A 15508-nucleotide genomic window follows, 5' to 3' on the forward strand; every position below is an offset into this window, starting at 1 on the left:
ATGGTGAAATAACAATATTTTTTTCAAAATATTTACTAACTTAACAGATATATTATGTTTATCCTATATCAGAAGTTCCAAAGCTCCCTGAGTCAAAACATGTATTTCTAAGCATTCAAATTGTTAGTTCAGAATATATATGTTTAAGTTTTAAGATAATATCTGTGTTAAAATTAAGATAATATCTGTGTTAAAATTAAAAGAATTAGTAAGGATTCATGCAACCTCAAAAGTGCTGCTAGAAAAGTCTTATGTGCATGCCATATAGCTTGACTGACAGTAGGTCATTAAAATTTATTCTCATAAGAATATGCACCCATAACTAATGGATTAACTGTAAAGGTATATGTTCTTGTAAGTGAGGACTAATTAGTTATCCATTTGGATAGGGTGCACTGCTCATTTTTCAAATTCACCTAAGAGCAGTTTAACTCTGTTTGGTAAGTCTCTGCAGATACCAGCATGAAGACTTTTCCCGTTGTTACACTAAGAATTTAATTATCTCCACTCTACATAGTTGTCTGCTGGTGTGTTTTATTTTATTTCTCTTAATCAAATATTATGATTTTGAAATGTCAAATTACTTACTTTATTATTGAAAAACCTACTGATAACAGACTGAGGCCATTCGCAATTCTGTTCATTGCTCACTTTGCCAAAATTCCCACTGAAACAGGAATAGGAACAGAAAATGTGTCAAAGTAACAACAAAACCTACAACGGAGGTTCACTTCAGCCCAAATAACCTAGAAAGCAATAGCTGTGCTCACACTAAGACCCGAAGTATCAACATTTCAAGTATGCTCACCACTTAACTACGGTGGCTTGTCCTGATCATTAGCCACTTTAACAGCAGTTTCATTTGGCCATATCATTGGCTGCAGTAAACTCAAATAAATCTAAGGGATAAATTTACCAAATCAGAGCATGCTTTACGCAATCAAAAAATACTATTTGAATCAACAAGCCTTTTGCACCCGAATAACTTAGTGGAACTACGCTAATTTATCCTCACAAAGAATCTAGCTAGATTCAGTGCAGATACACAGGATTTCTAGGAATCACACCAAGGATCAGCTCCACAAACAAAAGATGTCACAAGCCATACACCACTCTTCCAGCTTAAATTCTGAACGAGACAAGGCTGCTTTTTTTTTTTCTTTTCCCCTGAAGTTTCAACATTTGTGAGATGTACAAATGAGCCACGATAGGCTGATGAAGTATTGAAACATTTATGACATAATGAATATGTCTGACAAATCTGCTGAAGCTGCTTTGAATGAGGGGGAAAAATGTTGACAAGATTAATATAACTTAAGTTGCTACAATGACAGAAAACAGGAAGCCTGTCTTAACCTACCGTCTGTTGGGCTGAGTCCACGGGCTGCTGAGATCATGGACAGGGATGGGCTGCTGTGCAGGGAGCGGATATAGTCCATGTAGGGGTTAATGTATGGGTGAGGAGTGCTGAAGGGAGACTCTGAGGCCGCAGCGGGATTTCTGTGTGGGGAAATTCTAATGAACGGAAGATCTGAATATGTTGGGCTACTAGATAAGGCAGAAGGCCTGGAAGACAAAAGGAAAAAAGAAAACAAACACGCCAAGTTATCTATATGATAAACAGAAACAGTTTAAAGGTAACATACTTCTGTCGTGAAGAATAACAATTGTGTTGCACATGTAGTAGCTTCCACAGAATTCGACTGCCCAAAAAGAAAAAGGAAAGGAAATGAATTCTTCTCTGTACGTATTATTAGCAACATTTCTCTGGCCAGTTTTAAAACAAGCTTATATATGAATTAATCTTTACATCCCTCAGTAACCTTTCCCCATGGAGTGCAGCAGATAATCACTTCAATTATGTGAAATATGCATCCTGTATACCAGATATTAATTAATGCCTCAACATCGAAGACATACTGAGATGCTGAATCACTTTCATCTCATAACCATGTCTATTGGATAGAAGTTTTGAGTTAAACAAAGTGCCCACTATCTTGATTTGCCAGCTTACCCTTCTTTAAACAGCAAGACTGCATGTCTGCACAGAAATAATTTCGGAACATCCAAACTTTGTGAGCCATTAAGACAGTCAGGGCCTTTGGAGCTTTTTGTTCACGTCCCTTCCCACGAAAGACGCTGAAAACTCAGTGGCAAAGGAATGGTAGACTGCTGCATATGTTGGCGTTTAGTATGGCACAGGAGACAGATGCCTTTAACAAGCCCAAAGCAATTAACTATATCACCTGCACAAACAGAGACGTGTAGCCTTCTCAGTCCACGTGTACAAATCCGTGATGAACCAAGGCTGAAAAGTGAGCTCACAGCTGACGCAAGAGAAGCAATCTGCTGTAACTTTCCCCACCATCACACCCTGACAGTATGACGGCATCAGGACGACCAATGGAGACCCTTCTATCACAGCACCCAGACTCCACAGGCACTGGAAGAAGTTCAGATTTCATCAGCAGGGGTTGGAGTGCCTGCCCTTGCCGATTTGCTCTTTGGCAAAAATCAGTGATTGAGCCCGTCACGCACTTGCTGTAGTCCAACTGGCTGATCTGAATTAAATGGCTTTTCTTGTCCCTATTTTCCCAATTAATTTAGCATATATATACAGCACAGACTTGGGCAGCAGCTGTAGGAGTAGCAAGAGCAGACTGCTCCTTTGATGCTGCTAGCTTACAAAGAATAATAAAACAAGAAATGTATCTTTTTTCTTTTAACGTACATATACCATGATCAATGGAGATAGCTGTCATCACCTAAAAGGTCAATGGAACATGATCTTACAGGGGAGGTAATTCTGCCCTGCTATCAGCTCAGAAACACCAGCTTATGAATGGAACAGAGATCAAAGTTATGCATTCCTAGCAGGACATGCGTTTCCCTGCAAAAGCCACAGAGGCTCATAAAATCTTATGGAATAAAGATTCTTCCTGTTGCGCTTTTCTCACTCTTCCCCCTTTTCCTTCCTTATTTGCCTTTTGTGTGTTTCTTGCCCTCACAAGGCTTTTTGCGATGTAAGCAACATCTCCTTGCTCCAAAGCTTGTTACAAAGCTGCATTGGCTGTGTTAGCAACAGGCATCAGCAGTGGAATCGCTCCTTTGGCAATCCAGTAAAATACCCACGAGAAGCCCGGCTGCTCAGCATTCATCATGTTTAAAATACATGCAGCAGTAGAAACCAGGTGCAGTTTCCCTCCACTGTGCAATACAGGCCCTTCCTTCCTCACAGAGGTTTTCTCTGCATGTTTTTGAAGCATCCGTGCTTTGGAAACACAGCTTTGGTGGAAACACAGCCTTACTCTTGCTGGTGCTGTGGAACTCGAGCAGCCATGAAGCATGAGCTGTCTTGCAGTTTCCTGCCATGCTGAGGGTGGAATGCAGGAACCTTAAAATTCATGGTGAAGTAGGAAGCTAAAATACCACAGCTGGGTATCACATTACAGGGTGAATTTCCTTCCATCTCAGTGACGAGGAAAATATTGTAGCGTAACAAATTCAACCTTAACAAAGAAACTAACTTTGTAAGCTCAGTAGGTCACTCTACAAATCATTTCCTCTAAGCTCATATCTGCTCAAAAACCATTCTGAAACCAAACAGAGGGTTGACAGGCATGAGCCCTGGAGCTATGTGGTGCATTTAGGGCAGAAAACAGCTTTTGAAGAAAGCTGGGTCTGTGTTACCCTAGTGATTCACTCTCCAACTGGCCAGAGCAAGCTGCTATGGCAAGAGCAAGAGGAAGGGTTGGGTTCTCAGCCTCTTGCTTCAGACCCAGTGGGAGCCATCCAAGGACACTGGGACTTGATTCTTGCCTCCTCTGCACTAACTCTTGCTCTCTTCTCCTCTCCTGTGAGGATGCTGCGATGCTGCAGAAAGGACACTCCTTTGGGTAACATCAATCAGCAGTAGGCAGTAGGCATATAAGCAGTATTAGCTAGAGACAGAAAGAAGGAGTCACGAGATCCCACATAAAATTCCAAGCTCTGGACTACAATGTTTACTAATCTCACTCCAGCATCTGATTTTAACTTGTTGCTATCTTCTCTATGTGCTTCTAACCTGTACTTTTCTCATTCCTTTGTGCTTTCGGACCCTCATCTCCCTCACAGTTCCATTCTCCCCCTGCCTTCATCTACTCTCAGCTCCCATTTCCTGGGCTCTCAGATTTCTTCAAAGACAAATCACATATCCTTCCCTTCCTTCCCCTTCATGATAAACTTCAATACGAACATCTTTTGAATTGTTTAACTTCCTCCCTCAAATTAAAATAATAGTTCTAGAAAGGGTGCAGCCAAACAGACTTACTCTTAGCTGTTGCCTTCCAGTATTGCATCTGATCTTAGATTGCAACCTCCCTACACGCCAATGAAGAATGACTATTTTCATGCACAAGTAACACGCTACAGCCCAGGTCTGGCTCTGCAGACACTCAGTCAGTGACGAGCAAATCAAATCTCCAGATGTGAGTGGCAGTTCCCCCCAGGCTTTTTATTTCACATGTGTTTCAATCCTGGCCTGGGTCTGAGGCTACGACATGGGACTCAGAGAAAGTGACTTCAGTATGAGAAAAGTAAGGTACATCTTCAGTTACACTGCTTGTCAATGTATGCCTCATTTGTAAGCCACGGGAAGGCTCTGCATTTTCTCCTACACAGGTGTTTTCCTGACTTGCATATTTAGAGCACTGAGGCTTCCCATAAAGAGAAGTCTGCATCTAGAGATCCTGCAAACTCAATTCAGATTTAATAAAATACCTATGATACTGCCAACAATTATTTGATGAGGGAGGTTCCTACATTTGGGGCATCAGGCTGATTTTATTCAATGCTCAATAACACTGATTACACCTACGTTCCAGATGCATAAGAGACATTAAGAGAAGCAGCAGAAAGCAGAGCTAGATGTGAAGGTGTCTCCTCCCTTCTGTCCAGACTGCCTTCCTTTTCATCACTAACACACTGAAATACTGTGAATGCCACACAACTGCTGTACCTAACGGTACCTGCCTTCTCACTGCCTACCCACCTGCACTCTGCCACCTTCCTCCTGCTCCTGTCCAGACTCTCAAGCTCTGCAGATTCTCAGGTTCTCACCAGGAGAACAGCACACAAGTGCCAAGGCAGTGAGATCAGCGTAAAGGCAAGCAGGTATATTTTTTTTTCCCGTTAGTCATGACACTTGTCTTGATGAATGTTACACAGGTGTCTACAGAGCCTTAAAAACTCACATGGTCACACCAGTTCAGCAGCTGCATGAATCAGATGCATGGGAAAGCACAAAATGAATGAAACTGCTAAACTGCTTTTTTTTTTTTTTAATTTCTGACCATTGCTGAACTATAGGTGAGCTGCATGTAAGAATTCAGCTATTATTCATTAAATTGGTGAGTCATTTTGTTCTGTCGCTTGCAGCTGCAGCAGACAAACTCTTCACAAAAAGACCAACCAGTGCAGCCAAGAGCAACCAATTCCAATGCTGCTTTGGAATTCAGCCATCACAAAAACTAAACAAAGTACAATTCCCTTTTCAGACCATTTAACTCTTTCTTAATTGGGGGAGCGAAATTTTAGGATACTAGAAGCTGATGTAGCAAGCTAGTTTACACTTATTTCAAAAAGATCTGCACGCACAGATCATTGCCTAGCATTGTCCTGAAGTGATCACATACTTCTTTACATCAGCACTGAGAGCAGGGGGTTCTCACACCACACATTTTAGGTTGCTTTTTGTACGCAAGCATGAGACGAGTTTTCAGTGCAGAAGATCAGAAACTCTGAATTCAAGCAGATATGCTATTCCTTTCATTGGAGGCTCATTTGTGCAGGTGAAATACTGCTTTCAGGCTAGGAACAGGGTGCAGGCAAAAATCCAGAGGTAGGTAAGCAAACACAGGGCTGGCTGACTACACAGCCCATCAGCCACCCTGCCTGCTCAATGCCACATGGGCATGAGTCAGGAGAACAGCTTCAGTCTCTGCTCTTCAGCGCCGGCGCAGTAGGGTGCAATGAAAAGCTGCCATCTCAGCTCCATGTGTTAGGCTGGAGAAGGCACAGGACATTCCCTACGTTCCCGGCCACAAAACTGAACAAAGCATCAGTCTGAGACACAGCAAAGTGAAGGTGCATTAGGAGACAGAGACAAAGACAGAACTGGAGATAAGCTACATCACAGCTCAGATGAGTCCATCCAGTAGAACAGCTATCTCTTGAGCAGGCTCCAGGCTCATCCAGGAGCAGGCCAGAGACAGACACACTCATAGCACAGCTCAGGCAGGGACTGAAGGCCCTGGGCTCAGCTTCTGGGTATGAGCAGAAGTCCTGGGTGAGGCCACTCGAAGCAACTGTGGTCTGGAGGTTCCCACACTGGGCTCCTTTGGAGTCCTTAAACTGCTCTAAAACGTGCCACAGTATCAACACAGTGCATGTAATCTCTGGATTTGCATCCCTTGCAACTGTGAAAAGTACAGTACTTCCACGCTTGTCAGAGAATGCACTGCAGCAGCAATGTTTGCTGGAAGCAGATTAAAGCCACTCAGGACAGTCACAAAGGTCTGTGCCACAGGAAAGTCTGGATCAACATCACGAAATTAGTCTAGTGTTACAGAAGCCATTTGTCACAAATTGTTTCCAAATTGCTTTATGTTGTGATCAGGCAAAAAACTCTTCTAAGCATAACCTATCCTAAAACAAAAATTAAAAAATCACGGTGATTTAAGCATTTCCTGCTTAAACTAAAACTCCAGGACTAGAAATTGTAATGCCAAGTTTTGTCCTGGTAAGTTACTAAATGGCTCTTTCACAAATCTCTTGAGAAATACATTTATATTGAAAACAGCAAGTGACTAGTAACTATAACACTGTAAATATGACACTGAGCTGAAGTTATAGATGGAACATAATCTATCTCACAGAACAAAGCTTGTCAACGAAGAGGGATGAAATATTGTAACATAACCTAATTTATTATTGCCTTTTCATCCATCTTGTTATATTATGAAAGTGTCAAAGTTCAAACCTTGATATTTAATCATTTAACGGCATGTTATTCAATGCGGAGCAAACACTGATGGCATAACTTTCATACCAATGATACCCATGCTATTTCTCTGATATCTGCTCAATTCAGTTCTTGAAGAACTGAAAAATGTTAAACTCATTAAATTGCCTACAATTCTTTTCTTTGGGCTGCACCCAAAACTTTAATACATGCAATTGCCAGCAGATCATGGGAGATAAACCAGTAGAAAGTGCTTTCTTGCTAGGTAGACAATCCCACTTTAAAGCACATAGCTGAATCCCACTGGTAACATTTCCCATGTTAAATGACTATTCTTGTTTGATATCATACGTTTTTGGACAGACTGGCCTTTGGCACCAAGAGTCAACAGATGTCTAGAAAAAGCTTGTCATCTCTAAGACTGTAAGGCATGAGCCTGAAAATTCAAGCAAGAACGACTCTTATAGCTGTGAGTAGACCAAATGATCAAGTTATTCCTCACTGTTACAAGTATATTCATGGCTGTTGATCTTTCCTAAATCAGGCTGCAGCAGCTAATTACACATCTGAATGACGATGGGGAAGATCACGAGTTAAACAATTATCCTGCTTCTCAAAATTTTTAGTTGCTACTGTACATAAACTGAAATCAATGGAAAACTGTCCACTGATTTTGTTCTGAAGTGATTGTGGATATACTCTTCAAAAGCACAAAATGCTGACCTAATTCTGCTGCCCCTAGAGCCATCAGAAAACCTTCCACTACCTTCAATATAATAACAGTGAAGCTGGCATTGACGATTTTCAAAATGCAATTCCACAGCCCCTTTTCTCTTTTCACTTCTAGTTGAATTTGCAAACAATCAAAAACATAAATGCGCAGCATGGGAAATCAATAATATTTTTTAGTACTTACTTTTTTTTTTCCTTCAGAAATCATGTCTTAAAATAGGCAGTCCGTTCCCCTAAAATCATTCAGTGCCTTCAGGAAAGCTAAGCAAATGATTTAGAATGTTTGAAGAATGACAGTTAATTGAATAAACAGAAATGTCAGAGCTCCAAATAATACCAAAATTAAGCCCAGTTCGGTGCATTTTGTTAATGGTGGAAAGGAAGAAAAGGGAAAATTGACAACAGTGTAATACTGAAGTGAGAAAGAATGTTGGAGTTCCTTTCTGTGTTCAATGCTTGGTCAATATTTAGCTTCTTTCATTCCAAGATTCATATTAGCACTACAGTCAGTATGAGGAAGTGACAGAATCACATCCCTGTGCTCAGTAGGTACATATACTGTAACCATGAATGGGTCAGTGCCTACACAGCTTACACACAAAAGCAGCTAGATCAAGATCCTGGGCTCCACCACTTATCTGCTCTGTCACCTTTGACAAGTATGTTGACTACGGCTTCAGATGTTTCCCCAGATGTAAAACTGTGTTAAAGTGCTCAGAGAGTAGTTGGTATCTACAAGGTCAGACCAATCGACAGTATGCTACAAATATTTCCTCACTGAGGCAAGGACAGGATCTCACAAAATGTTCAGTGCAGTTCTGCAGTACAAATACGTAGAATACACAAATAACTTCACAAAATTAAACAGTACAGTTGTACATAAAAAGATAAAAGTGACTGTACAAGGGATGTTTGTGGTGCTGGGAACACACAGAACAACCAGCTGATGACCCACAGCAAAAGCAGATGACTCTGGTTTCCCATTCCTTTTATGTGAAGTGTTAACATTATGTAGTTACAGTTAAAAATTGGCCACATTAATCAGCACACCGAATCCTTAGTGATTGCATTCATTCCTTTTTTACAATTGACAGACTGCTTGACTGCAGATCTGGCTTTTTACAAGCTTCCTCTCCCACCTGCAAGACTTCAAAAATAACCCAATTAAGAATTTGTGTGCTCACTCAAGATGTGTTTATGCTGTAAAACAAGCAAACAAACAAACAAAAAAGCCAGTGAATTTTCGTTCCATTATTTAACTTCTTTTTCTACACAAGGTCAGCTGTAACTGATGACCTTCATCCCAAAGTAACAGCTGTACTGTACCAGGAAGCAACCGGTACTTCAGATGCCACTGGATATATTCATTTCTTCATTGCACAAGTCCTGGCTTGAAGTCCTTTCATGTGTTTCTTAAATGTGTACAAAGATACTGGTTTGATTTTTTTCCAAAATGTGCATAAAACCTCGTACTGCCTCTCAGTATTTCTCCAAACTCAGGCTTCATATTTTCACCCTCACATGATGATATTCTCATTATAACAACCTGCCTTTCCTTTTTCTGTTCCTTCCACTCCACCAAAAATCTCTGTCACCTACCTCCTGGCACACCTCTGAAGCTCTCTGCAGTTGACCCTCAGTTTCCCCCAGCTGGCAAACAGATTCAGTGTGAATTCCTGCTTATAGAGTTCCTTGTATTTGCACAACACTCACTCAGTAAAGCTGACCCTGCACTGAGATGTTTGATGTAACAGCAAGGGAAACAGCAAATTATTTTAGTGACAACTATTGGTGATCAGTGGACAGTTGGACTGAGTGATCCTGTGGGTCTTTTCCAATCTTGATGATTCTATGATTCTATGAAATAAAAGTAACACTAGCCAGATCTGGCCATCTAGAATTTTCTTTGCTTGTTTCTGTTTGAGCCTTACCAAGGAATTGCCTTATCTCACTCAGTGCATGCTGACTTCTATGAGCTATATAAGTACAGTAGGATCCTACATCTAGCACGGCCAAAACTCATGTTGGTAAACTTTTCCTCCTTGTTTTTACCCAATTCCAACTCTACTGATTTGTGGTCACCATCTTACCAAGAATTATGTAACAATAATGCTGCATTTGATGCACAACTCTTGATTGCAAATACAGAACTGATCTGTATTCCAAGTAAATGCTTTTCAAATACGCTCAGAAAATATCCTGCTACACACGAGCCCAGTGACTGCCATGGACCTCCAAATACCGCTTCCTCTTTAAGATATGTGGAAGGGAAGCAGGAAAATCTAAAATGTCTACAGCATGCTAATAACCTGTTGTTAGTAATAACAGATTGGACGTTGAAATTACTAACTGCATTCCTACAGCAAACTTCCACGCTCCGCAATTCTCCTTTGATGCTCCAGAGGTGGTCTCATTTGCCATTCAAATTTTAGCCTCCTCTTGGCTACAGTCATGGCCAGCCACACTTGAAGTGTTTAAACCACACAGGCACCACCATAAGAACGTGTGGGCACATATAAATTCTGCCTGCGTTCCTGCTACCCCTTTCTTCCTTCCCTTTCCCCTTCCTCTCCTCCCGCAAAGCAGCAGGTCAAAGGAGAGTCAGAAGCTTTCTCGCACTTAATGCTGTTAAGTCAGCTAATTGAATAAACATTTGTTTAACATTTGCTCCTATTTCACTAATGCACTGTGAGAATGAGAAGAATTTTATTCCCCTTCTCGCCTATCCTCCCCCTTCCTTCGGAGTGCCACTAGCTGTTATCGCGGTGACTAATGTGCTGTATGTGGCCATTATAGTCTTCAACTCCGAAATTACACCCGGGATGAACGATAGGCTCTGCCTGTATGCTGATTGGAGTTGGATGATGATTGATTAGAAGGAAGTCCGGCTACGTAGCCATGCAAAAAGAACTGCACTGAGCCACAAGCTTAAACACTACCGAGCGTTTCACCAGTGGCTTCAGAGCTATTAGATGTTTTCCTATTAACAACATTTCTCACATCCAGGTTTGTGCATTTTATCTTCATTCTTTCAAATCCTGAAATTGCTTGGATAAGAGCGTTTTATATATATTTATACGCTTTCTAAGAGTAGCCTGAACTTTTAGGGGAAATTGAAGAGGCTTTGTGTCAAGTACAGCTAAATCCAGCCTTTCTATATCAAACCCCTGCTAGAAAATTACTGTGCAGATGATAAGGCTGAAAGATATAATAAAAAGTGACTCTACTCAATTTACACTGCAATATTGGTATGACTGAATATTTTTCATTCAACTGACTGATAAAATCACTAAACTGTATTGCAGATAAATAAAGGAGGCTTCTGTCAAGAATAAACACCATTAATCATGAAGTCTCACCCTCTGAGTTGCTGTGCTATGCAACTGCACAAATGCACCATCACAAGTGGCATGTTACCCACTACCTCTTTTCTTTCCCTACTTTTCCTGGTGAGGCTGCCTTCTTAGGAAACTTCTTTTTTAAAGTGCATTTACAGAATTTAACAGTCTCGGAATAGCTTTTCCATTCAAGTTTACAGGCAATTGCAACTGAAATCTAAATTTCAGCGACAACACGTTCAGCCAAAAACTGACCCTGTGAGACAAAGCAAACCAGTGCAGCCTTGCTGTAAACCCAGTGTTAGAGTGAGAAGTCCATACTGAAACTGGTGAAGGTGAGATCTTTGTAACTCTAAAGCTGAAACAAATACAAGCATTTAATTAGGAGCCCCAAAAGCCCTTTACTCCCCACATCACATTTTCCACAGGTTGCATTACACATGTTCACCGTTTCCAAATAGATGCCAAGAATCTCTTTGAACGTTCAAACACAAAAATTTCTCAGCATTGCAAATCTAACTGAAGAGAATTGATGGCATTCCTTTCCAAGATGCCCTTATATGCTTAAACCGGACGTGCTGAAAGAGAATGACTGTTATCCAGCAAAAGCACAGTCAGAGGAAAAGAAAACCAGACAACTTAGGTAACCTTTTCGTAACCTGTTTTAGAGCAAGTGATGATTCAATAGTGGCCATGTTATCAAGCCAGAATGAAGCAGTGCCCTACACACTAATGAGGTTATAAAACGTACTTTGGTCTTCATGTTAAAAGCACTTAGAAAGTAGTCTGCTCGGCAAAGACCGACTGCGAGCTGGAGCACAGGACTAATCACACAGGCAGGAATCAAATCGACTGGAAGAATTAGGAGACTTGTGGCCCCGAGGAATGTAATTCATGCAGAAAAGCAGTTGTCAGAGCAAGGCCAGGGAACTGTGTGGGAAGAAAGCAAAATAAACAGCTCAACAAAGACAACAAAGACGCTCGAATAGTGGCTTTTCTAATGCTTGAGTACACTGAGACTGCAGTGGGTGCATACAACAAAAACCTCACCAGTGAAGACCTCTATCCAAGCAGATACACAGGTGAATGGCGCACTGGTTCAAAAACACTCCAAAAATGCCTGAAGTTCTTAAAAAAAAAATAAAAATCCCTGACATTGTACAAAAGAGAATGAACACATATGTATGTGCATGCATGACTGGGAAAAGAAGAAAATGATCCAAATGGCACAGAGATGAGAAGGGAGCTGAACTGGTTTCGACAATCACTCCTGATTTATCTCACTTCTGTTCACAGATCAGAACGCAATGCAGCCTGCACGCAAACAGCATTCCTGCCCATAAGCACCAAAAACCCACTGAGAAAAACTCCTCAGGATCCCCTCTGACAGATCTGTGTGCACCAGGGGATTGCCTGGCCAGAAAGAAGGGGTCGAATCTGGTCTCAACCTCACCAGCGCCAGTGATGGGCACAATTTGTGACAATTCATTAAATTTTGAATACAACTGAGATTTGAATTTCACAACACACTGTTCTCTTACAAATAGTGTTTTCAGCTGATGGGTTATTACTGCCATAATTTAATGTACTGAAATTTTTAGAGATCTGTGCTCATACAGTACTTACCAACCGTAAGTACCTCTCTCCTCATTACTTAGTTCCCTCACTGATGATTTTTATAAGCCCTCTCTGCCCAGCACTTGAGAATGTCACGCTTAGTATTGTTTCAGCAAATGTGAGTTTTTCTTCCCTTAACTCCTCTGCTAAGGCAGTAGCAAAGGAGGCAGCAAAGGAGGCATTCTTCTGCCTGGTGAAGTACCTGGAAAGCCTCTCATGTTACCTCAAGTGAATACTCCCTTCAGTGTCTGTTCTGTAATGCCAAGAAACATTCTTTTTTCTACATTCAAAAACGAAGCAAACCAAAACCCTCTGCTTTTGTCTCATGAATCTACTATAGGTCATGTCCACAATATTAGAAAAAAAAGAGATTTGGGGAAAGAGAAACACAGAAAGCTTTTTTTTCAATTCTAATCATATATGCTAAAATAAGATCTGAAGTGCTAAGGCAACAGCAAGTTGGCAATAATAAAAGACAAATTCAGCGACTGAGTGTCTTTCACATTGCACTTACTACCTAAGTTTAATTGTGAAGGAAGCATGTGACTAAAATTTTAAGTTTAAATACTACAGTCCGAACAGAAAGAGCGATCTGAAGGTTCAGCATCAATCATTTCTGTTGAGGTATGGCTGAATTTGTTTTTCACCTCTGTACTAATGACACTAAGCAGTTACTACAGTTACTGTTCACAAGGACTAGTACCTATTTCTGAATACAGAAGATTTCAGCTGGAATTTCTCCCCTAATCAGCACTCCTTGCAATTACACAGATTTATAGAAATTACTGTCTGTATGAGATGCACAGTGTATCTTCAGAAATGCCAAAAAGCAGTCCAGAGCAACCCATGACACTTACTTCGGGGGAAAAAAAGTGATTTTGAGAGTTGTCCTCATTACTGCACCTCAGTGGCAGTACCAGGTGTATGGGACACTGCACCTAAGAATGCAAGTCAAGGAGTCATCCTCTGAAAACACAGCTGTTTTTCAGCTCTGTGTGAGCAGCTTTATCAGTTATTCAAACTCTCTCTGAGCACCACTGCAAATACCATGCAAGCAAAAGATTAGTGTAAACATCCACCAGGGCAGCAGAGTTCACAGCTGGATGATGCACAACGCATAGCAAAGGTAAATGCTGCAAAGTCGAGGTTTGGAGGGAGAAGAAATGGATAAATGGATTCTGCTGGGAGCTGTTTCCTGTATTTTCAGAAGTCCAGGTGTGGGGGCTGGCTGGGGTGCAACCACACCATAGTGAGACTCTCCAGTCAGGTGAGGTTTCCTCTCACACAGGTCTGTTTCCCTATTTGCAGGCACTGAAAGCCTCTGCGATGTCACGCAATGTGCACTGCAGTTCAGTGCTCGTAAGTGTTGAATATATAATGACTGAAATACCACGGCCATCAGAAGAAGCAAATTACAGACTTCACCCAGCAGTTCTCGCTTTATTTGTGCGTATCACTGGAGGTTAAAAGCATTCCTTGGGCAAAGTAACTTTTAACTACTGTATGGCTGTTAAGGTTCCACCAATGGAGACACTGACAGTGGATCACCCCTCTCTGGTGCAGACTTTTAGCAGTGCTGTATGCAGATTCCTGTTCATCACTGGTGAAAATGCATTACTAATGGTGGGGATTACATTGAAAAGCAGTTTAGCAGCTAAGATCTTACTCAATCAAATGGTGTTATCATGCTCTCTGTATCTGTCCTAGTTTCCAGGCACATAAATAGGAGGTATTACTTTTGGAGCAACCTATTTTGTTTCTTAAATAGCTATCTACGGATGCAGATGAAAAGTCCAAAAGGAACAAACTCACCAACTCAGGGCACACCTACATCAGCAAGGTAACCTACACATTTGCTATCTCTGCATCTTTGCAATTCAGTCTAATCACAGGGGTAGAAATGCAGTTCCTAGGAAAGCCTGGTGTCCTTGGATAGAGAACAGCAAGCCAAGGGGAAGCCAGCTATGGAAGGTTTCTTGGCACTGTCCAGATGATGTACGCTGACAGTGATCTTCCACAGAGAAGAAGAGAACACCTGATTGCCTCTGGTCATTCAACTCCTGCCCTTCCTGCCAAATGTGTTTACAGTGTTGTTAAATTGGCCTATTCGTGATGGTGGCCTCTATAAACTGGACTAGACTATCAATCTTTTCTTACACAGGCCAGAGAAAAAGCCATGATAAATCTAGGCTGAATTTCAACAGATACAGGACAGAAAGATATTTATCTTTAAGGAGATAGCCACTTGAGTCTGATCTGTTTAGAAAATCTCCCTCATGAAATACTCCCTAAATTTCTGTTGATAAACTTAACACCGATGGTCACAGCATCTAATAAATACTACTTTTGAGCTGACGTTTCAGTTTGTTCCTCCAGAAGGAATGGATTCCTGGCACATTTCTCCAGGATGTTTTTTTTTTGCCTCTGTGTCTAATCTTTGTGGGGTCTCCAGAAACTTACCAACACCCCCACAAAATTAACTACAAATGCAATTGTAAGCTATTGCAGGATCAGATCTACAGATTCGATGCTGGAAGGGACTAAGCAATAAAAACAAGGCAAGTACACAGAACCCAGCTTCCATGAGAAGCACCTTCTAAAAGAAGGTCCCAAGTCCTTCTTTGGTCATGTAAACTAAGAACAAAAACCAACTTGTATGACATTCCAAATCACTTCCTCCGTTAGCTGATAAATCAGTTACAGATGTGGACCCAGTCCACCCTGAGGTACACATATAAAACACTCACAGCGCCCAATCCCTTGGGTGGATTGCTTTTTTTCTGCATCATATAATAGAGAATAGTCAAGGGGCAGCCAG

At 41.2% G+C, this 15508-nt stretch overlaps 1 protein-coding gene across 2 annotated transcripts in view; it reads right to left on the bottom strand.

Annotated features, from left to right (window-relative positions):
- The window catches only part of GLI3 (GLI family zinc finger 3), a 203432-nt gene that overhangs the window by 68211 nt on the left and 119713 nt on the right, over positions 1-15508 (bottom strand). For both annotated transcript variants that reach the window (XM_052698982.1, XM_052698981.1), the window contains exon 5: positions 1361-1566. In XM_052698982.1, the coding sequence (XP_052554942.1) occupies positions 1361-1566 (206 nt within the window). The remainder of the gene's footprint in view (positions 1-1360; positions 1567-15508) is intronic.

This window comes from Tympanuchus pallidicinctus, unplaced genomic scaffold (assembly GCF_026119805.1).
Source record: "Tympanuchus pallidicinctus isolate F22 unplaced genomic scaffold, pur_lepc_1.0 scaffold34, whole genome shotgun sequence".
Lineage (NCBI taxonomy): Eukaryota > Metazoa > Chordata > Aves > Galliformes > Phasianidae > Tympanuchus > Tympanuchus pallidicinctus.